At 40.7% G+C, this 25,579-nt stretch overlaps 1 protein-coding gene across 1 annotated transcript in view; it reads right to left on the bottom strand.

The window, feature by feature from the left end:
* The window catches only part of LOC137281365 (dynein axonemal heavy chain 2-like), a 106,805-nt gene that overhangs the window by 27,934 nt on the left and 53,292 nt on the right, over positions 1-25,579 (bottom strand). Inside the window, exons 49-73 of the mRNA XM_067812549.1 lie at positions 25,333-25,521; positions 24,688-24,773; positions 23,725-23,855; positions 22,896-23,045; positions 21,896-22,063; positions 21,383-21,543; positions 20,849-20,988; positions 16,951-17,083; positions 16,467-16,612; positions 15,538-15,748; positions 15,194-15,310; positions 14,722-14,863; positions 13,800-14,086; positions 12,513-12,803; positions 11,496-11,711; positions 10,745-10,895; positions 7,394-7,543; positions 6,486-6,618; positions 4,774-4,918; positions 3,963-4,162; positions 2,982-3,108; positions 2,368-2,760; positions 2,026-2,151; positions 1,678-1,869; positions 574-765 (exon numbers count right to left, since the gene is read on the bottom strand). Of these exons, the coding sequence (XP_067668650.1) occupies positions 574-765; positions 1,678-1,869; positions 2,026-2,151; positions 2,368-2,760; positions 2,982-3,108; positions 3,963-4,162; positions 4,774-4,918; positions 6,486-6,618; positions 7,394-7,543; positions 10,745-10,895; positions 11,496-11,711; positions 12,513-12,803; positions 13,800-14,086; positions 14,722-14,863; positions 15,194-15,310; positions 15,538-15,748; positions 16,467-16,612; positions 16,951-17,083; positions 20,849-20,988; positions 21,383-21,543; positions 21,896-22,063; positions 22,896-23,045; positions 23,725-23,855; positions 24,688-24,773; positions 25,333-25,521 (4,377 nt within the window). The remainder of the gene's footprint in view (positions 1-573; positions 766-1,677; positions 1,870-2,025; positions 2,152-2,367; positions 2,761-2,981; positions 3,109-3,962; positions 4,163-4,773; positions 4,919-6,485; positions 6,619-7,393; positions 7,544-10,744; positions 10,896-11,495; positions 11,712-12,512; positions 12,804-13,799; positions 14,087-14,721; positions 14,864-15,193; positions 15,311-15,537; positions 15,749-16,466; positions 16,613-16,950; positions 17,084-20,848; positions 20,989-21,382; positions 21,544-21,895; positions 22,064-22,895; positions 23,046-23,724; positions 23,856-24,687; positions 24,774-25,332; positions 25,522-25,579) is intronic.

Raw genomic sequence — 25,579 nt, 5'->3', positions numbered from 1 at the left:
GAAAAATGTCGCCATCCCTTTTCACATGTAACCAGCCCTGTATGTAAAACAGGAAACTTGAGACTAGGTGTTAAAATGTCATTAATGAACTGAAGTGTGATTGGTACACACTATCAGGAACAAACAACACTGTTCATTGGTTGAAAGCATTCTCTAGACCAATCACAGTTAGTGTCAGATAAATGGACAGTCTGATCTGTGGTAGTTATGGTTTGATTGATCATGAACTAAACAGACATCGTCTAGCTATCACATATGTAAATTATTTTAGAAATATTTCCCGTAGCCAAATTTTGACATGGTCAAATGCATGCCCTTGGAAAAAGTATTGGCCCACAAGGCCGGCTATAAAATAAAGTTTGACGCCCATCATGTAACTAGCAAGAGAGGGCGACTGGGCAGCCCCTATTTCATACACTGCTAGAGTATTCTAGTACCATGCCTGACTTCATTGGTCAAGAGGTGATTGAGATCACAGAGGACAAACTCTGGACAAACTGGTCTTGGCTTGACATCACTTGACTGGCAGTAAAATGAGGTAACAGTGACAACAGAACCAGACTGGCAACTCACCTCAAAGTCAGAGTCGTTGAACTCGTATGCAATGTTCCATCCCAGCATGAGGAACTTCCTTCTCTCCAGCAGCACCGAGTGGAAGAAACAGAGACAGAACAGCAGCTTCTTGTACTTGTCCTGTTTGTGGCAGCGGTTGAACTGACTCTCTGCCACCAGGTTGTACAGACGCTTCATGTTGGCCTTCAGACCCTGGACACATACACAAGGAGAAGGTCAGGTGTGGCAGAGTTTTATGATATGACACACACAAGGGAAGAGGTCAGGTGTAACAGAGTCTTATGACATGACACATTTATAATAATGAGAATATTTATCTGACGCTAGAATCCCAGCTCAAAGTGCACAATTTGTTCATTATTACCTCAGATAAAGCAAGCTGATTTTCTGCTGGGTGAACAGAGGCAATTTTGAATGCCATTTATAGAGCATGATGTTTGTGTGTGTGAGAGAGAAGGGGTGGTTGGGAGCATGAGTCCGCCTGCTTGAATAAGTCATGACTAATGCTTGATTTATATCATATAACTAAAATCTTTCTCAGTCAGTCAGGGAACAAATTATCAGTGTTAGATCTGTTAGTCTTGCTGATCTAGCAGTTACATTTAATTGTATGCTCATTGTTTTAGAAACAATAGCTGGCTGAATCTGTAAACGTCTAATTTTTCACTATATTTGGGTTATGGATCCCCAATTCACAAAAGCTAGGTAAATATAGATTTTAACGCAGTCTACCAGTTGTCCAACTTTCATTCTTGTGAAACTCACGGTAGCTGAGCGGGTTAGGCAGCTAACTTTGTGTGCTGGCGATTAGGTGCCTGACTCTGAGGGTGCGGGTTCGAATCCTGGATGGGACTCAACCGAAAAAGTGCTAGAATTTGTACTTTATTGAGAAAGTGAAATCCCAAATATGACATATGTTGCATTTGACCACTTTCTAAATGGTATCCTAAAATCATGGCAATGTGTAATCACAAATATAAATTCTGCCAATTTTGTTAAACAAGCTTATTAAAATTTGAATCAAGGGTCCACATAAGGAAAGGGTGGGGCTTCTCCTGGATCTGCCTGTGAATCATGGTGCATGTATATACGTCCATCACTCACCTTGGGAGGCTCCGTTGTCATCTTGATGCCCTGCTGCAGGATGGAGATTGGGAACTCTGGGTGGGGGGAGCTGCTCAGCCACAGGCGGAACTCTGGGTGGGGCTCCTCAATCTGCAGCTGTTCTACCAGCTTGTCCAGCTGTGGCATCCAGCTGAGAGACAAGTGGCAGTTGGCCAGGAATACCCAGTTGCCCTGAAGAAACATAAAGATTGCAGTTAGGGGCATGACAGATCTAGCTATCCATAAACAAGGGAGATAACTATGGATACATAACTTCTATACTACAATGAATGCACAAAGGATGTAATTCTATGAATGACACTCATCAAAACTGAACTAAACGCTCACCTCTTTCACACCCTCCTTGATCATCCTGGTTGCTATGGGAGCCTGACCTTGACCCAGTGAGAGGGCATGGAACCTGGAGGCCATGCCGCTACTCTCAGCCAACTGCAAGAGGGAACTTGTTGGATCCTGGAAACAGAGGATGTAGAATTAGAACACTGGAGCAGCACTTACTCTCAACAGTGTGTCTATTATATTACAACCCATTTATGGTGTTCCTTGCCATGATATTGCTGTAATATGCTAAGGGTGGCGTAAAACTAAACTCACTGACAGACCAATGTCATAGAGCTGAATATTGTGGAATGCCAATAAACAGATAGGAATCAAGCAAGTTGTACATACCACTCCTGCAGACAGCACAAAGATGAGAGGCGTCTTCGTAGTTGAGTCCTCCACAACCTGCTGCATGTCTAACACAGGAGGCTCAACAAACTTTGAGCCAAGATTGTTCACGATGAAGGATGTGGCACAGAATGAGACTCTGTCAGGACGAAGCGAGCGTACGATCAACATCCTCTGCAGCTCATTGCATGCGTTGTCCCACTCCCCTGGCAGTGGAGAAGTCTCTGGTTCAGCTGATGTGTACCAGATGTTCCAGTCCCGAGGGTATTGCTCGAAGGATGTGATGATGCCGTGGAAGTTGGCCAGTTTGTCCAGCTCTGTGATGTTGTCCCAGGCGTTGTCCGACAACCATCCAGAACATGGGTTGTCCATCTGGTTGTCTCGGTCAATAACCTGAGCAGAAACATTTTTCTTGAGGACTGTGTGTGTGAGCATGAGCCTGTTTGTCTGAAGTGTGTTTGTCTGTGTATCTCTGCATGCCTTACCGCCTGTCTGTGATCTGTCTGCTTCTGGTCGGCAGTGCACGAGACAGTGTTCAATCAGTGTTTATCACAAACGCACTGATTTATTTTCTTTTTCACTTAAACATGGTGACATCAAACAAGTTAACTTACCACGCCACCTCTGAGGAAGAAATTGTACTCGTCCATGTTGATTTTGCCAGCATGTTCCAGGATCTTGGCACACATCTGGAAGGAGAAGAGCAGCTTGTGTCTCTCGAACAGTCCACGACATGTGTACCTGCAATGCCAAAACTCCATGTTACTTGTAGAAATTGTTTTGTTTGAGCAAGTTCATCTAACTGTGCCCCTCAAACAGTCACCGACATGAGTACCTGCAACACCAAAACTCCATGTTACTTGTAGAAATTGTTTTGTTAGAGCAAGTTCAGCTAACATTAGCTGTGTAACTACTGCTTGCAAACAACCAAGTCAGACGAACAGTGGTTAATAATATGAGCAGCACCCATCATTTGAATATGACATATGATCAACCAAGTCAAAGATTTTGAGTGATGTGTTGAAACGAGAGAGTTGGATGTCTGTTTCATTCTAGGTTCAACTGAGCATATATATATGAATACAAATTACTAAGATGCAATGATGCATTGAAATATCAATGCATTGCAATTGTTGAGTCTCTGATAGCAATTAATCAATAGTAGAAATGAAAACCTATTGATGAAATGATAGTATGTGTGCCGATCAATGGTTTAGGGATTGAGTTCAGTTGATAGATATACTGCACAAAATACAGAATGTTTGGGCCCAGATTTGCAGCTGGGTTTCAAGTTCCTTGCCATTTATTATAAGACACTGAACTACCTCAACTTGATTTTATTTCATATAGACTGTATGTTTGCTCATTCAGGAAATGACTTTAAATAAGAAAATTCAACAGACCATCTCTATTGCAATAGCAGACTGCAACAGACTGTCGCTATCACAATAGTCATTTCCCCCTCAATAGTCACCCCTACAAGTTATAACCCTACTAGTGACATGACAGTATACTGACTGAGACTACTACTTCTTTTTTTTTTTTTTTTCCTGACTGAGACTACTAGGTAGGACACGACAGCTGCGCTAGCTCACCTGTACACGGCATAAGTGTGATACTCGTTGAGATTGATGATCCTCTCCTCCAGCTTGGAGCTGCGCTGACTCTTCTCAATGGACAGGATGAATAGCTCGATGTAGGAGTCCAGGGAGAACTGGTACATGGGGTCGATGCGGCCCATGTCGTTGAGGACGAAGAACAGGATGGAGGCTCTCTGGGCACATGGTCGGTAGCCCTGGATGGAAGAAGGACATTATGATGTACCCTTATTTGGAACCATAAATTATGTGGAATTTTCAACATGTCATGATGACAATGATGTGGATTATTGTATTTCTGGCCAGTGGATCAGAGATTTCATTCTCAGCTCCCTGAGGAGTATACACCCCAAGCTGCCGTATGAGGTACTACACGGTCAACAGTGACATTACTATCTCATCTTACTGGGTAACCATTCAGTGTTGAGTTAACAAGGCATATTTGGAACAAAGCCTTGCCAGAGGAGACAACAAAGGTAGCTTGTGTTCCAGCATGGGACAGGACCGAGAAACTAACAGGAGTCAAGGTGCCAGAACATATAGAATGATTTCTGATGAATATAACCAAATCATTGCAGCCCTACCAGCCACAATGATGTCTGGGCTTAAATAATCAGCAATCAACTCATTCACAGAGTCTTACTACCCAGTCATCTTCAGTCACCAACTATTAGCTTGGATTATTTATTGGTATACAAGAAACTGCTAAAAAAGAGAATAAACAAGGCCGAAAAACAAAAGAATTTGAAGCAGAGTTTCCACTCTTTGCCCTCACATCTCACAGCAGTACGAGTGTATACAACCTCACCTCTCTGGCAGCATCAATCTTGGCCTCAGTCTGCTCTGAGATCTGGACCTGCTCGGACACCTCCTGTGATGTTATCTTGGATGTCTGGAGTGTGTTGACTAGCTGTTCATCATCCAGGAGGGAGCCCTTCGTCTCGTTCAACAACCTGCAGGGACATTTAGCCATTATTCAAAACTCTGCCCTCATACGCAGCCTTTGCCAGGTACCTGCATCTAACTGAGGACATCCGCCTAGTTTTACTCTGGTTCCAGAAAAGGATTGCTGACTACTCAATCAAATAATAGTTTCCCCAAAAAGTTGTAAAGGAATATTTACATCGGCAATAAATCAGATGATGTGCAGAAGTAATAACAAAACAAAGATTTCCTAAATTCAGTTGCATGACATATAATCGGCTACATTAATGATTTCATCATTATTAAATGTCAATAGTGATAAAAAGCTATGTCTTAGTTTCAGAAATATTTCTGGTACGTACTTCTGCCTTATGTTTTTAGGGATTTACATGCTAACCTAAAGTGCATTTCATCATGTACTTTACTGTTTCTACAAAGTTGACAATACCTGTCCTCCCTGATATAAACCTAAAGTGTGCATCTCACTATATATTAGGTCATCTCTTGTTTTCCAGAATAACCGCATTTGAGGTTTTTGTTTTGGAGGAACAGGTTTTACTTTTCATTAGTAAGACTGCTTCCCAGGTTTTACTTTTCATTGGTAAGACTACTTTGCAGGGTTTACTTTTCCTAACTTTACATGAACATCAACATTCAAATGATACATGCGTGTTTGAAATCAACTGAAAAATATCATTCATGATTAAAGTCACAATACAAAGGTTTTCTGAAGCGGGATTGGAACCACAATTCTCTCATCCATAGGCAGATACTCTACCCCTGGGCCGACGAAGGTGGAAGGGTTAAATTATCTACTTATAGTTACTGTCGCTAAATTGATTTTACATGAGCTTCTGTTATTGTTATATAGCTTCATTAAATGATCATCTACATTGTAATTACCCATCATTGACAGTATATATGTTAGAGAAAACACTTCTCCTTGGCTTTGGTAGACAATGTAAAACCATCAAGGGAAATCCTGAGGGGCTTCACCCCTCACGATTTCCCTCCCCCTCCGGTTTTACATTGTCTACCAAAACCTCGGAGGCATGTTTTCCCCTATACTTAATACCCTCATCCCTCCCATCTCTAATTGTAAAACTCCACACGTTAAACTAGCTGGTAATCTTCTATACTCATGTAGTCTTTATATCAAACATACAAATATCTTACTAAGGTTCATACACTGTCTTAAAACACCTAAATGTACATAATTTTGGAAACAAATTTACACCATTTTTCACATTCATATTTTTCATTTTTCACAGACATTTTTCTGTAATAAAAACCATGCCGACCAGTCTCTGAATTCCACTAGAGTGTATCAGAGCTGTACAGCTAGTCTGTACAGTGCCTGAACCAGAATATTTTCCCAACAGCCAAGCCCTTTCTGCAATGCTAAAGCTCTAAATGAAGATCCTTTTCCTAAGGTTCTGAATCTTAGGTTTCCCTGGGTCTCCTTTTCAATTTATATTGACGCATTGAATCTCTGGTCTCCCTGGGGATCCTTTTCAATTTATATGTGTTTGTTACTATCGACATTATATATATATATATTCAGTGACTAAGTGTTAGTCTACAACACAGCCTTACCTAAGAATCTCATCTTCACATTCCACCAACTTTTTCTTGCCTGCAGCGATGCTCCTGACTAGCGTGTCCTTCTGTTCCTCCAGCTCTGGACGTTCCTTCCTGACCACAATACCCAGTAGCTGGGCTTCCAAACCTACACCACAGACACAATTGTACATGAGAGCATGTGTGGATGCACTAAGACTGTATTACCAACATACTGTGATATGCTTTTCAACATGATATTATAAGGGCAACACTATTCTTCAGGGCATTTTCATTTGCAGAAGTTCAAGGTTTTTCATTAACTGCCCAAAGAAGGAGGGCAGTTGAAAAATATGTCTATTGAGAGTGATGACATTTGACCTTGACCTTTGCCCATCTTGACCTTTGTTCACCATTTTTTTCAGTGCTCAACAATATTAGAGTTCCATGTGACATTTTCTTTGCTGCATGTTGCAATATTTAGTACAATCATTATAGTTGGCATCATCAAGAAAGTACATAATGACACAGATACATGCGACGAATGTGCATAAGAAATATCATCAACATTGAACCCAAGTTCAATTGAGTCATAGGTGATTGAACATCAAGAGCTGAGCTCCATATGACGTCACCTAACAATGGGTATGATAATGGCAGGTCATCAAGTGATTTGTTTATTATCAAGTTACAGTTGCCTGCTCATTTCTGATAACAAGCAGGTATCGTAAAGATAATGCTATCCATTTTAGCCATAAATTCCAACTGTTCTACAGTGGCCCACAAAGGGACACAGCTCTTAGTCAGATATGACAGTTTATAATGCTTGATGGGTTTGGTTAGGAAAATAAGCCAATGTAGTCTGTGCAGGTATCTCCCTTGAAAAACAAATCTTTCCATTTCAAACGCAAAAAACACTTTTTGATTATTAGCGTTTATCCAACCTTGCTCCTTGACAGCGAAGTTGACAATGGTGGCCTTGGTGGAAATTTCCGGTGTGTAGTGGGGGTTGCTGAGCTTGGTGGTGATGTAGAAGCGGAAGTCATAGTTGTACTCGATCTCCTTGTCCCCCAGACGTATGATGTACGCCCCACCTGTAACAGTGTCACGATTTAGCCATTTCATCGACTGGGTTTTAGGTCCATGAAATCTTGGACAAATAAACATCAAGCTATGTTAACGACTCTCAAAGAAATGACATTATTTATTTTTCAACCAACTTCCCTGTAATCACAAACAAGTAAGAATGGCATCAAAGGCTGCTGTATAATGACATAAATACGAGTAATTAATATATTTGCCTCCTATATTTTCCAGGTATCTTATCAAGAACAAACATAAATGTATTTAGCTTAACTTTTCTTTATATATTCAAGAAATTCTTCTCCTGATTCAGATTTGTGTAGAATTTCCATAGCTGCTCACAATCAGACATTGTGTAAAAACAGATTCTACAAACAGATGGGGATACAACAGTATGGCACATAGGCTTAGTGATCTGGTTAGCTATTCTCTAAATGTTCGTAGCCCTATGAAGATCTTAAGCCCATTCTTAACACATTGGCTACGACCAAAGTTAAGAATTCTTAGGGCTACGAACATTTTGAGAATAAGGGCCCAGATGTATATTGAAAGCAGAGATTATCTAGTTCTGAAGTGAATGCATGTTACCAACATATAGATTACTGACTGTACATAGTCATACAGACAAATCCCTGGAAAGTTGGTGCCATCATATTGATACTGAAGAAATAGAGTGAGTTTAGTATTATCCCGCACTAGCAGTATTCCAGCTATAGCGCAGTGATTTGTAAATAATCGAGTCTGGACCAGGCAATCCAGTGATCAGCAGCATGATGAGCATGGATCTGCACAAATGGGAACCGATGACGTGTCAACCAAGTCAGCAAGTCTGACTATTCAATCCTATTAGTCGCCTCTTACAACAAGCATAGTTGCCTTTTGTGGCAAGCATGGGTTGCTGAAGACCTAGGGGACCATGGGTTGGTGTACCCTGTCTGTCTGTTTTTGTTCCCAGGCCCCGAATACTTGAGTGTTAATTTTGAACTGTTTTAAGCACGGGTATCGGATTGTACTCTTCAGCAAACCTGGGTGAATGAAAAAGTTTTGTAGCCATCGCAAGATTTTGCAGACGACACAAGATAAAATAAATTTAGAGTTATCTCCCTTCCATTGACTTGAATTCTGCTAAAGACAAATATGCAATGCTCAACTTCAATCACTGACTACATGCAATTTGAAATTAACATCTATCGCAAAACATCGGCAAAACAATCTTATTCGAGATAAAGAAATAGAACCACAAAGTACAGAATGAGTAAATGCCATAGGCAGTGGGGTGTATTGCAGATTGCACCTCGCATGTAAGCAGGGTACATTGAACATAATAGAAGAGCACTCAGTCAATCAGAAAGCGACATTTATATGTGACGTAAGACAATATATGTGGTGCTGTGGATAAACATCTTATCAGTGCCATTCAAATTTAACTTGGGCCATTCAATGCATAAAGCCAGTTCGTAATTAAACTAAAACATAACTAAACAATACTACACCATTAAAAGCAAGTAGGGGATATTCCATTTTTGCAGTCTTTCCACTACCCAATGCTAATACATACTAGAAAAAGTACTATATATCCATACAGATGAAACATTTCCAAAGGAATGGAATAAATTGTTACATTTTTCATATTTTCTCTTCATCATCTGTTTCCTCCTTGGCGTCATCATTTGCGTTTGACCAGTAATGTAACTCAAACATCCCCTACTTTTGTAAATGGTTTATTTCTTAAGTTTTGATGTGTTTGTTGGTGGTTTAATGTTGTCTAATGCCATAGTCGCCGACATTTCTGCTGTATGATAGTGATCGATATTATGAGCATTGATAGAATACAGAGACATGTGATCAGCCATAGTTTGCTGGAATCTCTGTGGGAGAAAATGATAATCTAAAATAAACACATGTTGAACGTGACAAGCCATGTGAAATCTATGTGAGTGGTGTCTGACATACAGATCATGCACTGTTACCCTTCTCAGGATTGTCTGTAAATAGGAGTATGCACACAATGAACACCCTGCTGAATTGTCTTAACATATCATCATGGATGTCTAGCAGCGCAATACTTTAATTTGCCAGTTGGCCATGAGGGTGAGGTTTTTCAAACAATAATGGTGTGACATCATGTCAAGGGGAGGTAACTCTATCAGTTAAGAGGGAGGCATACCACTAGGGGCAGCTCTAACTTAGTGTTAAAATTTTCACTTCATTTTCAGCATGTGTCTGTGGGTAACCACAGAAATAACGCAACCATAATCCAGAGGGAATGTTTACGCTATAATTACATAAGTTTGCTGATAAGTAGACCATCAGGCCCTGAATGAAATCTGCAGGCCCATTTTGTTCAGTTAAACCAATAAAAAGAAAATTGACTACACTGTACACAGTTTCACACTGTTTCTACAAAATCAATTAGTGAAGCTTATGGCACAAACAGAAGTGTTTATTATTTAAGACTGGTGTTCATGTTCCTATGTGCAAAGCACTGAAAAACCGGGAAGTGAAACTGTAAGCTATCATAACATGATGGATCAGGGATGATTCCCAAACATTAATGAAGACAAAAATACAAACTGACACATACTTTACTGAAAACCATTTTGGGTCTGTATATATATAAAACTGCTGGCACAATACCATAACAACCTGTGCTGGACCTCTAAGGGTTGGTGTTTATTTCAAACACTGATATCTAGCCCCCTGTGCTAAATAATATCCTTTGTATGCACACAGCGAACACAATATAGGATTCTATATTGGGGAAAGGAGAGGTTTGGGCAGGCCTGTTCAAATTTCCTAGTTTCTCCATTGTTTCAAGTTCATCATGTGTGTTTATTCTGTGTGTTTGTCAACAGCCATGACATGAACACCACTGCTTGTATTAGCATGGTCTTCACTAGAAATAACTTCTTAAAGACCTCTGACAATTAGTCATCTTCTCATGACCTAACATAACCTAAGAACCTGCAACGAAAGTAGATCTATAAGTCATCATGTCAAGATGGTGACCAATAAGTCATCAGGATAAAATGGCACAGAATTAACTAAGTCGCCATGTCAAGATGGTGACCAGTAAGTCATCAGGATAAAATGGCACAGAATTAACTAAGTCGCCATGTCAAGATGGTGACCAGTAAGTCATCAGGATACAATGGCACAGAATTAACAAAGTCACCATGTCAAGATGGTGACCACAGGGAAAAAAGACTGACCGATTTTGATGAGTGATTTGTTGAGGATGGGGTCCAGTGAAGGGTCCAGCTTCTCCTGCACGTTTTGCAGCAGGACGGGCAGCCCAAACTGAATTGCACTCTCCATGGTACGCATGTAGTCCGACTGCTGAAGATCGATCACCTTCAGACCCTGGAGGAGCAGATCAACAGTCAGCTATCTCACCATCATATACACATCATTGTAGGGCACGTATGTCACATTAACTTTAAGAATGAGTCTCAGATTCTTGCAGGCCTTGAACAAGACCAAGGCTATAACATCAATTCTGAAACAAGTCTTGCAAACTCAGAATGGCACACATGAAAGGGTCAAATGTCTTACTTGCCAATCATTTCTTCTGAGCCCCCATTTAGAAAAATGCACTGATAATAACTATTGTCTTAAAAAACCTTTAATGATTCCTTTGAGATGCCTGAATCAGACAATCCAGTGATCAACAGCATGAGCATCTATGTACACAATTGGAAACTGTAAGCCAAGTCAGTGAGCCTGCCCACCTTCCCACCTGCCCACCAGCTGCCTCTTACGACAAGCATGGGTTACTGAAGATCAGTTCTAACCCAAATCATTCCAACCTTATGTCACATTAACATTAAGCATGACATCAGTAATACCATCCTGATGATGAAAACAATGGTGCCTCTAAGGTAATACTTTCACATAAAATATTTATGGACTAAAGGTATCGTCACTTAACTCTTCAAAACACAGTGTTAGCAGCCTTCCTACCCTGGACACTTCCATGTTCTTGATCCACTTGATGGCTTGTCCCTGAGGATCGATCATGAGGGGCCAGCGACTGCCACGGGTGACAATGACGCCGTTCTCTGTGGAGAAGGCATCGCTGGGTAGCCCCTGGATGTTCCAGTCTCGCACCTGAGTTGGTTTGGCCATGAACTCACAGAAGCTGAAGTCCGGTGCACATGGAACACCAAGCTTCCTCACCTGTGGACAAATTGGAAGAAACATATGAAATTGGTTTAATGCAGTTTTGATTCATGCCACACTGTGTGTAAAAATGTGGAAACATCATCTGTTCAGAGGGGTATTTGTCCATGAAAGGTAGGTGAATATCAAGTGTCTTTGCAAATATCCAGGAAAAAAGGGTAATTTTGCTTGTTGGGGCCATGGGCTTGTAATGAGACACCCTAAATATCAAGACATTCGAATCTAGTTAAAAGAGCTGAAATAACCACAAATTGTAAAGGATTTTGCCGGGATGGAGATGTTATATCAAGAAAACTGAGATATCATGTTATCTGAGTTAACACAATAGTGCTTGACTGTATTTCACTTGTTCAACACTGAGTTGTATTGATGTGGAAGGAAGTCTGATTTGTTGTAGGTGAGAGATGTTTATCCCTTTGTTGAAACCAACAACTATAGATGTGACAACACAAGAATCACAAACACAGAGAATTGGGGCTTGAATACAAGGTCAGAGATTTCTGGTATGAATGACATAATATGAAAACATGTTCCTTTGTGGAGTGTCTTCAAGGAGCGTCCACATATAAAGGCTTCATGGGATGTCCGCATGTAATGTCCTCGTAAAGTGTCTTCCAGGGGTATGCAGGACACCACAGGAGGACATGACACAAGGATGTTACATAAGGACGTCCATTAGTGACACTGCAACAGGTCATAATGACACTACATCTGGACTCTCTCTCAGGATACCCCTAAAACACACAAGAACACTAAAGGAGGACACAGAGGGACACAAACAAAGATGGACACCCATACCTCCTGCATCCAACGCTGCTGCACCATCTCGTCTCTGTAGTTGGAGAGGAAGGGTCCCATATAGGACAGGAAAGCTGCTGCAATCAGACAGTCCCCAACCAGATACCCCATCCTCTCCTCCAAGTCCTTGACCGTCTCCTCCCACCGGATCCTCTCCCCGGCCAGACCGGACACCAGCTTGGACGCACGGTCAAGCATCATCTCAGTGTGCTCTGCCTTCTTCTTCAGCTCCTCCTTCTGAGCCAGTTTTTCATCATACTGACGCTTCAGCTCTGCCATCTTGGCTTCCACCTGAGGGGAACATTTGCAGAGGTAACAGTCAAATATGTCTACAATACCATTGTAAATGGCTCTTTGTGTGATTGATCTGATAAACTTGGTTTCATGGTATGATAAAAGGGGAAAGTCATTCCACTGCTGTTTTAAGTGTTCAAGTATGAAAATCTACGACAGCAAAATATTAATCAACATCAGTAAATGTGTATTGGATAAACATCTGAAGGAGCCAGGTCAAAATCTTTTAATAAACTGTTCGTCAAAACTTGGTTTACTTCCTCAAAACTACAAGTTCATATACATAATTCACTAAATGATGGGATTCTGGTTGTTTCACTATTTTAGTACAGCGAAGTATTATGTTTACGTTGCTGTTTCCATGATTAATGTAGACTATAGTCTGTTTGAGCGGGCCAATGAACTGCAGTCTAGCTCGAAAACTAATAAACATAACATACTTAATGAAACGCTGACCATAATAAGACCCATTATACCAACTCTGTGCAGTTTTTGCATAATATTTTTCCTTAAAATCAAAAGTTGTTTAACAAACTATCATTATAATATTGACAGTTCACTATTTGTTATGAGGGAGGAGTGCAGAGAAAGGGACAGCCAGCTGCAGGTATGCGAGAAAGCATGAAGACAGCACAGCACAGGTTAATGAATAAATAACTTTCTCGTCCCTGTGCACATGCTTCTTGAACACCTGGCTGTGCCTTTCTCTGCACTCCTCCCTCATCATATACAGAAAACTGAGTCAATATTTTAATGATAGTTTGTTGAACAACTTTTGTATTATTAAGACAGAATTCTGCAAAAACCTTATAGAGTTGGTATGATGTTTTGATAATGATCAACATTTCATTGAGTATGTTATGCTTATTAGTTTTCGAGTTACACTGCAATTCATCGGTCCACTTTTGCGCCAAATGGACTATAATCAACATTTTTTCTGCACAGTGGGAAAGTTTTCATGGAGGACCTGTACTAAGATTACAGAAGGCATACCTCAGCTAGTTTGGCCTTAGCATCAGCCAAGGCAGCTTGTTTCTCATTAAGCTGAGCCTGGGCAGCATGCAACCGCTGTCGCTTGGGCTCCACAACTCGGTAGATCCGCCCATACACCTCCATAGCCCGCACCCACATACACAGGGACTTGGCAGCGGTGGACACACGCCCGATGATCTCAGGGTGGAAGTCAGACTGCTGGCAGTAAGAGCCAATCTTCTTCAGAACTCGATCTGTGATGTTGTCTTTATCGTAGTTCATCAGCTGCTTCAAGAAGTTGCCATCACCTAGGAGACAGAAATGTTGGTTCTTTATCCTACAGTTTCTTTAGCCGCTTCAGCAATAGTACTTGGAACCATACATTAACACTTCATCAATGAATATATACTGAGAGAAACAAATAAAGGATTACAGGAAAATTCAAGCATTCCTTTAATATTCACCAGTTTTCATCACCTGCTTGAATAGTGCCATAGTGAAGAAAACTGGTAAATATTAAAGGAACTCTTGCATTTTCCTGTGATCCTTTATTTGTTTCTCTCAGTATATATAGCTTTGACAGAAACAAAGAATTCCTTATAACCTAAAAAGGTGACCCTGTGAGAAGTGAGATTCAGAACATGAGGAAGTCTAGACTTGCTTCATTTGGAGCTTTAGCATTGCAGAAAGGACTACACAGTAAATAATGCCATTCAGGAACTGAGAGATAGGCGATGGGAGCCTGTGCTGAGACAAGACTTTATATATGGGACACTATAAGAGTGGTGGGCTTGGGTAAATATTACACTGAGAAAGGGGTGTGTGGTGGAGGGATTGTGCTTGAAAATTTATCAGAACTATTTGGGAGTATGAAAACAAAGATAAGAGTTGGTGAAGAGATGGGGTCTGTGAAGGTGTTAATCATGTTTATGACAGTTCTTACCTAGTTGTCTCTTGGCTTCTGGCCATGTTGGGTCATTTCCACGGAGTATCATGACCGCCTCCATGACCTTCTCTACAAGAGCAGGAGGTCGGCCATAGGACTTGATTTCTGTGATATCCTTCTTGCTAAGTGCCTCCAGAGCCTGGAGTAGAGAAAATGATGTTTAGGTCAGTGTGTCTTGTGTCCTACCCTTTTGGTCAGTGTGACCTGTGTCTTCCTAGAGGTCAGTGTGACCTGTGTCCTAACCTATAGGTCAGTGTGACCTGTGTCTTTCCTAGAGGTCAGTGTGACCTGTGTCCTAACCTATAGGTCAGTGTGACCTGTGTCATTCCTAACAGGTCAGCAAGACTTGTGCCTTTCTCTATTGGTCTGTATGACCTGTTTTCTAACATACAGGTCAATGTGACCTGTGTCTTACAAATTTCGCTGTTTTCCGTTTCTTTTTCCCTACTGGTCAGTGTGACGTGCTCACCTTGATGGCCTCCTGCAGGGCGGGCAGGGCTTCATCCAGGTCATGTTGGGCTAGATCAGCCATGTGCTGACACTTAGTCTCCTCCTCTGCAATACGTTCACCCTTTTGAGCCACAGACTGAAAAGACAGAAACCTAGTAATGAAACAGTTGCGTACTGTCCTGTATTTGTAAAACTAATCTTGGAAGTGGGCACATCACATATGGAATCACACCCTCTGCCCGATGACCAACCAATTCACATAACCTGAACCACAACATTCCAGACACCCAACAATACCTGCGAACATCATCCATGACCACACCCTATCCCCGATCACCTGCCCACTCAGGTGGCATCTCTCACCTTCTGTTGCTCGTCAGCCTCCCTCTTCTGCTGGACAATGATGACCAGGTACTCCTCGCACTGCTTCTGGAACTGGGCTACCTTCGTTTTGGCATCTTCCAGCTCCACCGACATTTTCTCCACCTTCTCCCGTGTGTCGTCAATCTTACTCAGACCATTTTTCAGCTTGTTAGCAGCATCACCTAGCTCCTTCTTCTTCTCATTCAACAGTCTGTTAAACACACCAGTGATTTAGAAACACAGGCTTGCTCTGTAAAGTCTCTGACCAACTCAGGAGACTGTGCAATCGGCAAGGTTTTATGGTATAGTTTCAAATCCACCAATCACTATCACGACACAAGTGAAGCTTAAAATGGAACTTTAGCTTTAGTGTGCAAAATAAATTCCAAATTTTGGGAATCAGCAAGGCCAGCTGCGCATGAAAATTAATAGCCCACAAAACAATTCACTAGCCCAAAACTTGAATGTAGGTATGGGTTTCTGAATTTACCTGCTAATATGAACATTTTTATTAGACCATAATTTTCCAAAACTTGAAAGTATTTTATAACTTAACAAGTCAGAGAAAGTGATGTATTTACAAAATGGACCATGAAAATTCACCAGCCAGTTGAGCAAGTGACTGTGGAGATTTACTGGCCGAATTTTCATGGACTACCGACCCAGTGGCTATTATACACACTGATTAGTTCCCTTTGTCATTTCACTTAGTTTTTGTGTATTCTCCCCTGGAAGTGGAGATGCACTTATCTGTGGACAAGGGCCTTAGGGAACCCATGTTATGTCATTGAACATGTACATGGGGTGAAGCAGTGAATCGCAATGTTTATTAATCTATGATCATAACAACATTATTAATATCATGCTAATATGAACAATGTCCCATGACATTTTACGACCAGGATGTGATTCTGTGGAACAATTCTTACTTCTTGTATCCTGACACCAGTTCGAGGTAGTTGGTGGGCGTGACATAGTTGTGCCGCCTCATCTCAAGCAGCATCCTCTTAGAGAACTCAGACACCGACTTGTGCATGACAGAGAAGATCTTTGCAAGGGATGGCTTCAGCTTGTCCTTTCAAAGAAAGGGGAGGTAAATGTGTAAGATACTGATATTCACAGAACTGAGAAATTAACGCCACAGTACTGCATCTCATCTGTGTACATAAACAACAAGATGTCAACAAAACAAGCATTGAACAGAAGCTGCTGTTAGCATTGATATTTAAATAGTTTTGCAGATGTACAAAGGAAGAAAACTGACACCAAAATACTAACAAGAACATGATAACAATATAGATTGTTCATCACAAGATGTAAATATGTGTAAAAAATTTTCAAAAACTATTTTGAAAACATGTTTTCAATCTACATGTATTGATCCAATTGACAATCATTTTGATTTTGACCAACCTCTTCCTCACTGCCCAGGGTCATCTCGGCCAGGTACTTATCGGCCACTTCTAGAAGGGCGTCCTGAGGCCACTCACTGAACCAGTCAATAGTGGTACAGTTGACGAAAGCTGGGTACATACGCATACGGTTCCTGGAAACGCATAGCAACATAACTCACACTATCATTTGAAAACAAATATCTCAGAAGATTTACAACAGATCTTTCATTCCTATTTTTTTTTTCTAAATAAAAATTTAGAAAGTCTTTCATTCCTAATGAAATCTGCAAAACTGCCCAAGATCTTTCGGCGATCAAAGAACCCAAGACAGTCCGTCGGTAACCTCTGAAGATTTTCATAACACAAAGAGTACCGACAGGTCAAGATCCTTTTCCTGCTGACAAAGACAGTTGAGCTAAGCTTTGCACTTCTGACTCTCTCCCTTATGATCAAGTTAAAAGTTTTTTCCTAGTAAACATGCAAATCAATTTGGCCATTTCTGACTTCAAATCTACTTCCTGTACAGAGCATTGTTATTTTCTGATTTCGGCTAATCTGTTTATATGGTAGCCTGTGAATTTGTAAACTTGAAATGTTCTGAGTGAGTGAGTGAGTTTGGTTTTATGCCGATTTTAGCAATATTCCAGCGATATCACGGCGGGGAACACGAGAAAATGGGCCTCACACATTGTACCCATGTGGGGAATCGAACCCGGGTCTTCGGCGTGACAAGAGAACGCTTTAACCACTAGGCTACCCCACCACCCCTGTCCCGACTGATAAAATGGAGCTATAACATACACAGTTATTTTCATGTTTAGTGCCATGGTCAGCAACAATCTAGCTTCATCAAAAAATTCTTTTTACATTAAAATCAGTGACTGGTAATGACATATTGTGAGCCACATAGCAACCTATCAATCAAGCCAATGAACCTAACCACCATTAATGTTTGTTATTTTCTTGTTTAGTACCTGGTGACACTCAGCAGTATGCATTGGATGATGGTCCATAAATAACAGTCCAAAGCAGACAAACTAGTGATTGACATTGTGAGCAACAATTCACTCATTCAGGTTTTGAGAATATGTAATCAACCAAGTCAATATTTAGTCTGATCACCTGATTAATGTAGTCTGTCTTAAATGGAGATAATCTTGTAACAGTTTAAAAGGGGAATGTATTCTGAAGATAATGATCTATCAGTTGAAATGGAGTCCTGATCAGAAACTCATGATCATGAACTAACAGGTAAATTAGCAATGAAATTCTTTGTTCACACAATTAGAAGCCACATTCAGTTGACAATATCTAACACTAATTTCATCACACACAAAACTAAAACTGACAGACACAACAATACTTAGAATCATGCCAGTCCACAGATAACATCCAATTCATACCTTTTGTCTGCCACTGAGAAAAAAAACTTATCCCATCACCAAAAAAAGTAAATAATATTGAAAAATAATTAACAGATTCATGTTTAACAACTATTTATATGGACAATTAAAAATGTACAAAACAGGATATTAAAAACAGGCACCAAACAAATCTAGCAAGTAAACCACTTCCTTTCAACAAATTACTTAAAGTTTTCATACTAGCAGGAGCCTTATAACTGGTAGTTTCATCCATTCAACATTACGTGAAACATGCCATAAAATGCATGATAACATGTATACACAGTGAGAAGGTGACTCGTATTTACAGTTCATTTGCTTTGGGTTCAGATGAGAACTGTGATCATGATTAAATAACTCACAACACTAATAAGACACATGGTCCTGAAACCTCTGTACCCAGCTGGATCCAAAATCGTTTCATGATCAACTACGGAGAAAGAAATTATCATGTAACATTGTTCTATTTTCATGCTTCACACCAAGGGGTGACAAATGGCTGGTGGAACAACGTCTGCCATCTTGATCTTCTGACTCGCAGGGAGCTGTGCTGAGTTGCGCAATTGAAGTATGTGTCTGTCCTGTTCCACCAGCCTATTGTGACTCCTCGGTGTGAAGAGTGAAAATAGAACAATGTTACACAACTTCACATCCTGTTTCTGGACCATGCGTCTCATATATTTCAAGTTACTTTATCTCTCACTTTTCATTTGAACCCAAACAGACTGTAAAATGTCTGTGCAGTACATCTGTTATATTACAGGACAATTAGTGGGAGGACGCAATGAAGTCCCGAGACATTTACTGTGTTAGTGAAACCCACATGCATGGGTAACATAAGGCTAGAGAGATTCTTAAGGCAAATCTGGAATCAAATTATCACTGGCTGCTGGTAAACCTAAGGGAGGCAACTCCGCACAGCAAAATCAAGCACCACATAGAACTGGGCCCTGTTCCTCAAAGCGATCGTAACTCTAAGCTGATCGTAACTCCTATACTTTAACAAAGACTTACGAAGTTGTAGTGATACAATTGCTTTGAGGAATGAGGCTCAGGACTGCAGAAGCATCCTATGGCTTATTGAATCATGCACTGGAAGAATGCATAAAGGTGGCAGTTTACACTGAGCCTTGATTTGTATTCTACTTGTGGCTATAGATGCATGAAGGTAAGACATGTTGATGTGTAATGTTCTACAAGGTGATTATTAGTGACAAGATATTGCAAATATACAGGAGAACCCACAACCATGACGCATATGCATCGCGCCACGGGGCGTCGCGGAAAAGCTGTTGTTGCATAGTGCGCTGCATCAATGCATCGGAGTTAGCTGCACGCGGCTTAATGTGATGTACTGAGGCAACAGTCAACTTAGCATCCTCACTAACTCCATCGTCACTAGCAGCGCAGCAAGGAGTGAAAACAATTCCTTCAAAGATGACAATTTCATTTTTATGACTGGTACATTCATGCACTCTAACATTACCAGTATTAATAGATTTTGTCAATACTTATAAAGGTATCTTCAAATGAACTAATGATAAGGGGAGCAATCATTTCACATTCCAGGAGGTATGCACGTGGGCTTGCCTGAACAAAAAATATCAATTTGGGAAATAGTCCGAAAAATTACTTGCTCTCAAGTTCTAGCTGAAAAGTTTGAATTGTACAGTAACACACTAGATATTCACGAAAATCATGTGGTGTTCTTTCAGAAAAAAGATAGGGGTTAAAGCACAGACCAAAAAAGTATTTGTCATAAAAAGTACATCAAGCTCCACTCTCCGCCACAGAATATAAATTGAAAGCAGGGTTTCCATATAAATGATTCCATAATAACTGTCATCAATAATTATATTTCATAATCATAATTGTAGTGAGTGAGTTAATATCTAATGTCACATCAGCAATATCACAATTATAGATTTTCATCATCAAATCTGATAATGAATATGATTTTGATGACTGTTCACTGTTATGTAACATCATCCTTCAAAACCTGGAACATAAATGGGTTCTTAGTGTGTGTTTGGTGTAGAACGCCATACTCAGCATTATTCCAGCTAACTCGGTGATCTGCACATATCCGTATCTGGACCAGAAATTCAGGTGATTATTACCAATGGCCCATGCCATCAGAGCCTAGTATCATCCAAGTCAGTAAGAAGACTCTTGACCATGGAGGTGGACACTCTGTACAGGTTGTTCAGCTTGACCTGATCAAGAGAATATTGATGCATTGCATGACCCTGTCACAACTGGTTGGGTCTATTATTGCACCTTTGTCAGTTGATTGTCAACATGTCCAAACAGCCGAGACAAGGTTGACGTTAAACATTCTCTACTTCTACCTCTATTTAATGACATTAATTTGACCTGTTGTTTGTGCCAACTGACCCACCAGGTCATGCATATGTAGAGTAGGTCGGGTCTGTAAATCAAACAGTGAGATTACTGCAGAGACATCAAATATAACATAATATCACAGTGTTTTCCACCAGCTAGAGACTCTACCTGAATGCCTCTCCCACTGGACTCATGCAAAGGACGACATGGAGGTTGGCTCGGACCCTGTTCACCAGGAAGGCAAACACACTCTGTACCGTGTCCTCAATGCCTTCCTTCTTCACCACGTCTGCCAGAGCAGTGCGTACCTACAAACAATACATTTTAGTCAGTTCAATTCTTGTATTACAAAAGTGGAGGCCATTGGCCCATAAGTACATAGGTGGCACTGTGCATTGTAAAAACATGGTGTGTACAGTATAAACTGATAATTATAACATCATAGATGAATTGCATGATAGATAAAGCTAGCTAAATTATTAATAAGTTTACAATCTGATGAGGTCAGTTTGAATTTAGGTCAACTTGGATTGGTACAATGGGTTCTAGGTAAATAGTTCAGTAGCGCTGTTTGAATTTGGAACACACAGCATGAATTTCAGTCAGGACTGTAAATGATGGCAACATGATTCAACTTCCAAATTGCTAGAATTGAAAATAGTGGAAACAGAAACATTTTCAAATTGCTCCAGCGCAACTCACCTCTTCAAATTCATCGGGCTTGTAGAGGTTGGGGACTTCACCGCTACTGAGGATGTTGTTGATGTCCTCAAGGAAGCCCTCCTCCACCACCTGGGTGTCGTTGAACAGGAATAATGTCTGTTTGTTCTCCACCCCAGCCTGCCAGTAGAGCTTCTTAAGATCTGATGACACAAGCAATCAGAAATTCAAGGTCAAACAGTAATGTACATGGTTTAGAGACATATCAGAGTTCAGTGGAAAATGCTTATGGCAGCAGACAAAGTTCAAGGTCAAACAGTAAAGTACAAGGTTTAGAGAGATGTCAGAGTTCAAGAAAAAATGCATATGGCAGCACACAAAGTTCAAGGTCAACCAGCAATGACCAAGGTTTCGAGACATGTCAGAATAAAAGAGAAAATGCATGTGGCAGCACACAAAGTTCAAGGTCAAACAGTAACATGCAAGCTTTGGTCAAACAATAATGCAACAGGTTTTGAGGGTTTGACGTCAAGTGGTGCATGGAAGTCTACTGACCATCTCTAAACTCCTGTTTCCTGTAGTGTTTGGTGACCTCAATCTGAAAGGTGGTGTAGTCACATATGTGTGCAGCAAGACGGGCCAAGCTCTGGCGCCCACTGCCACCTATACCGACAAGCAGCATGTTCCCTCGGGGCTGGCGGATGACACGGACGATCTTCGAAACTGAAACATCGAGGCAGCAAATGAACTTAAGATATTTTGCATGTTGATCCTGCATAGATACACTGCAGACATGCCAAAAGGAATAATCCAGAACCTTACCATCTTTACAGTATATCCTAAGAAATTTTGTGACACCCTCTGTGTCAACTTTTGCCATTTATCAGTCAACAACTCAGTACATCTGATAGACAGTCAGGCCGCATTTGTCCAGTCCCCAATAATCCAATGCTCATGCCATCCAAACAGACTCAAGCTGCAACCAATCTTGTTTACTATATGAACACATCAATTGTTGATTCCTTAATCCGAAGCTTCAGTCTCCAACTCCGAACATCAATTCTCGGTAATGGATTAGTTAGTTGTACTTGTTTTGCTTCTTCAATCTGGCAGCCATATTGCCAAACAATAGCAAAGGTTCATTATCGGTAAACATCAATGCAGTTAATACACTGCAAGCTGAACAAGTCATAAATTTGTGATTTTAATAATGAACAGGTAACACTTTGTGTTAGTTTGAGTAAAACCTGTCATAGTACTGCAGTGTTGTGTACTAGACTTGAATCAGGTATCCGAACGTTTGACTATCCAAACATTTACTGAGGGAAAAAAGGGGAAGACATGAAAGCACCTGTGTTCCTTTATATTTTTCAAGGTTTCTTCACAAGTTGTGTGAGACAAAGCTTATGAAGAAACCTTGGGAAAACATAAAGGAACACTTGTGCTTTCATGTGATCCCTTATTTTGTTCTCTCAGTACATGTCCCACCTGATCTTTTTTGATTGCTATATTTAGCCGGTGGCGAGATCATTTTGTGGCTACTCATCAGACTCACCATGTTCGATGGCATCTCTGAAAAGGACGAGGTCCATGCTAACCACTCCTGGTGTGGTGTTGTACTCATCTAGCATCTCCAACATGTGCTTCTTCAGGGCGCTCAGATCCTGTATGTCCTCGTACACCTGCTCCGAGCTGATGTAGTCACCTGTAAGATTTATACTCCAGTGAAGTTTAAAGAAATGATACAGTCATGATAAGTGTATGAAAAAAGGCCTGTCCAGTCTAGATGGGCTAGATTTATGTTGGTGATACATAAGTATTGAAAGCAAATTTGACCGAAACTAAATGTATGAAAATTAATCATTAACATGCAAATCTATGTGAATTTCACTAATGATGACTCACTTATGGCCAACTACTGTAGCTCTCCTACCTTAAAAGGTACATGTATCTTGACCAGATAACCCTGTAAATCTATCCTCAATAGAGACCTCATTCAGCTTCACACTCAAACTAGACAGTATAAGTTGTTCACTGGTTATGAAGGGAACATGGGTTGATGTATCCTTGACGTTTGTTAAGCCAGGAGGACTAGGGAAACATAAACAAACATCAAGGGTACATAAACACATGGACCCCAAGGGACCAGTAAAAAGTATACTTATCTTACCAAACACCTCAATGTTAATTTTGAATTGTCTGAAGCAGGGTACATATCTTTTTGCAGCCACAGCTCCATGATAAACAGATTTAGAGTTATCTCCCTTTTACCAATTTGCATTCGCAAAAGAAGAGCGCTCAGCCAATCAGAAAACAACATTTATGTGCGAGGCAGGATAAAGTAGGTTTATCACCCAAGTAGTTAATAGATATTTTAATCTTACCAAATATAGGTGGCTGTTTGTTGGGGCAGATGTTGTGGAAGGTCTGGTCAAAGAGACTGCCCAGTTTCTCTGTCAAGATGGCTACAAATGCCTCCATGTCCTTATCATCCACAAGACGATCAGAGAAAACTCTGGATGAAACAAACAAGATCACATGAATGCATCCATATTCTTCTCTTCCTCTAGATGGTAACTTGATATTTCAAATGTTTGCTAGGTGTCTCAAGAACATTTTAAGAAACTATATGAATTCCAGGTGTGGCAATGGTCAATCACAGATAATCCAGTGATTGATGTAGTGATGAACGATCCCCCCCATGCAGTATACTGCAATTGACTAAGTCAGCAAGCCTGACACAGAGAGGATGACTGGACATATCGTATTCTAACCTGAACTCTCTAAATAGGGGGAAAACATGACACGGTATCAGTAGAACCGTGGTATTTTGCCTATGGTTTCGATGTAGATTCTTGCATTGTCATCAAGCTAAAACAATAGCTTGAGCAATGATGTAAGAATCTACATCGAAAAGTTGCTCAACATAATAAACAAGAAGTTGTAATCCATAAAGCTTATGTTTCATTTCTAAAATTTGGGGTTTGCGTACGGTTCTTAGTTTTGTTGTTCATTCTAAATAACAAAGATTATAGTTGTATCTGTCCATGTAATTAACTTACAATGTAAGGTTTGGCTCTTGTTGTCAATTTTCTGTATTACGACCATACCTTATATATACAGAAATGAGTTGATCACTGGATTGTCTGGTCCAGACTCGATTATTTACAGACCGCCGCCATATAGCTGGAATACTGCTGAGTGCGGCGTAAAACTAAACTCACTCACTCACTCACTATACAGAACTGAAATGGACCGAACTGAAGACCTTGTACCACAATACGTACAATACCATACCATGATAAGAGCATAGTGTTTCACCCCTATCTCTAAGGGGGAAAGGTTACCTGAAGCATTCATGGATCCATAATCTTGTCATGGCATGTCTTGTGTCGTGGTAGTCCTTGTGAGCTCGCAGCAGACCTTGAAACACCTGCGGCAACACACATGTACAGTCAGCACAATTTCTTATGAAAGGCGTCTGACAAACATAAACATTTTCACATGTTCTATCACAAGCAAAGATCAATCCTGAATTACTCAATTTCAAGCAAGAACCAAGATATGACTTTCATCAGATTGAATTTCTGGCACAGTCAGGCTGGTAAATCTCATCATCAGCTCAGGGCCCTTGCTCCCTCTACATGCAATCAAGACAGCGAATGGGACCTCCCTGGAAACACTGCCTAGTCAAACCCCCCAAGAACTTTCCAGAGAATACTGAGACTTCCCAACACAGAATGTCAGAAGGCCGGTGGAGAACCTGGGCAGTTTCTTGATCTGTGCCAAGAGATCAGGAAGTGCCAAACCAAGGGCGCGGTGAACAATGCGAAGGCTCATGACCGTATACTTGGGATGTAAGCGAGACATTTCAAAGGCGAGGTCCGTATATTAAGAATGCCTTTCCTGAATCTTTCCAATCACATTGTCAAAAAGGGACAGAAAATGATACAAATACGTTCTTCTTCTTATTATTATCATTTTTATCTCACCCTTGATATGTCCCGGAGATTGAAGAGGTAGTGGATTTTGGTGGGTGTGGGGAGGAATTTGGCTACAATGGTCTGATACATCTCAATGGTGGCCTGCGTCATGATGTCCCCAATTGGTTTCACTTCCTCCTCAAAGTCCTGCAGCTTCTGGTTGATCATGCTGCCGAAGATGCGTTTGATTTCCGATTCCTGAAGTATGAATGGTTGGAGATAATTAGCGTGTCAATATTTTCTTACGTTTAAAGTA

Source organism: Haliotis asinina, chromosome 4 (assembly GCF_037392515.1).
Source record: "Haliotis asinina isolate JCU_RB_2024 chromosome 4, JCU_Hal_asi_v2, whole genome shotgun sequence".
NCBI lineage: Eukaryota > Metazoa > Mollusca > Gastropoda > Lepetellida > Haliotidae > Haliotis > Haliotis asinina.
This window is presented reverse-complemented; position numbering and strand designations above follow the sequence as displayed.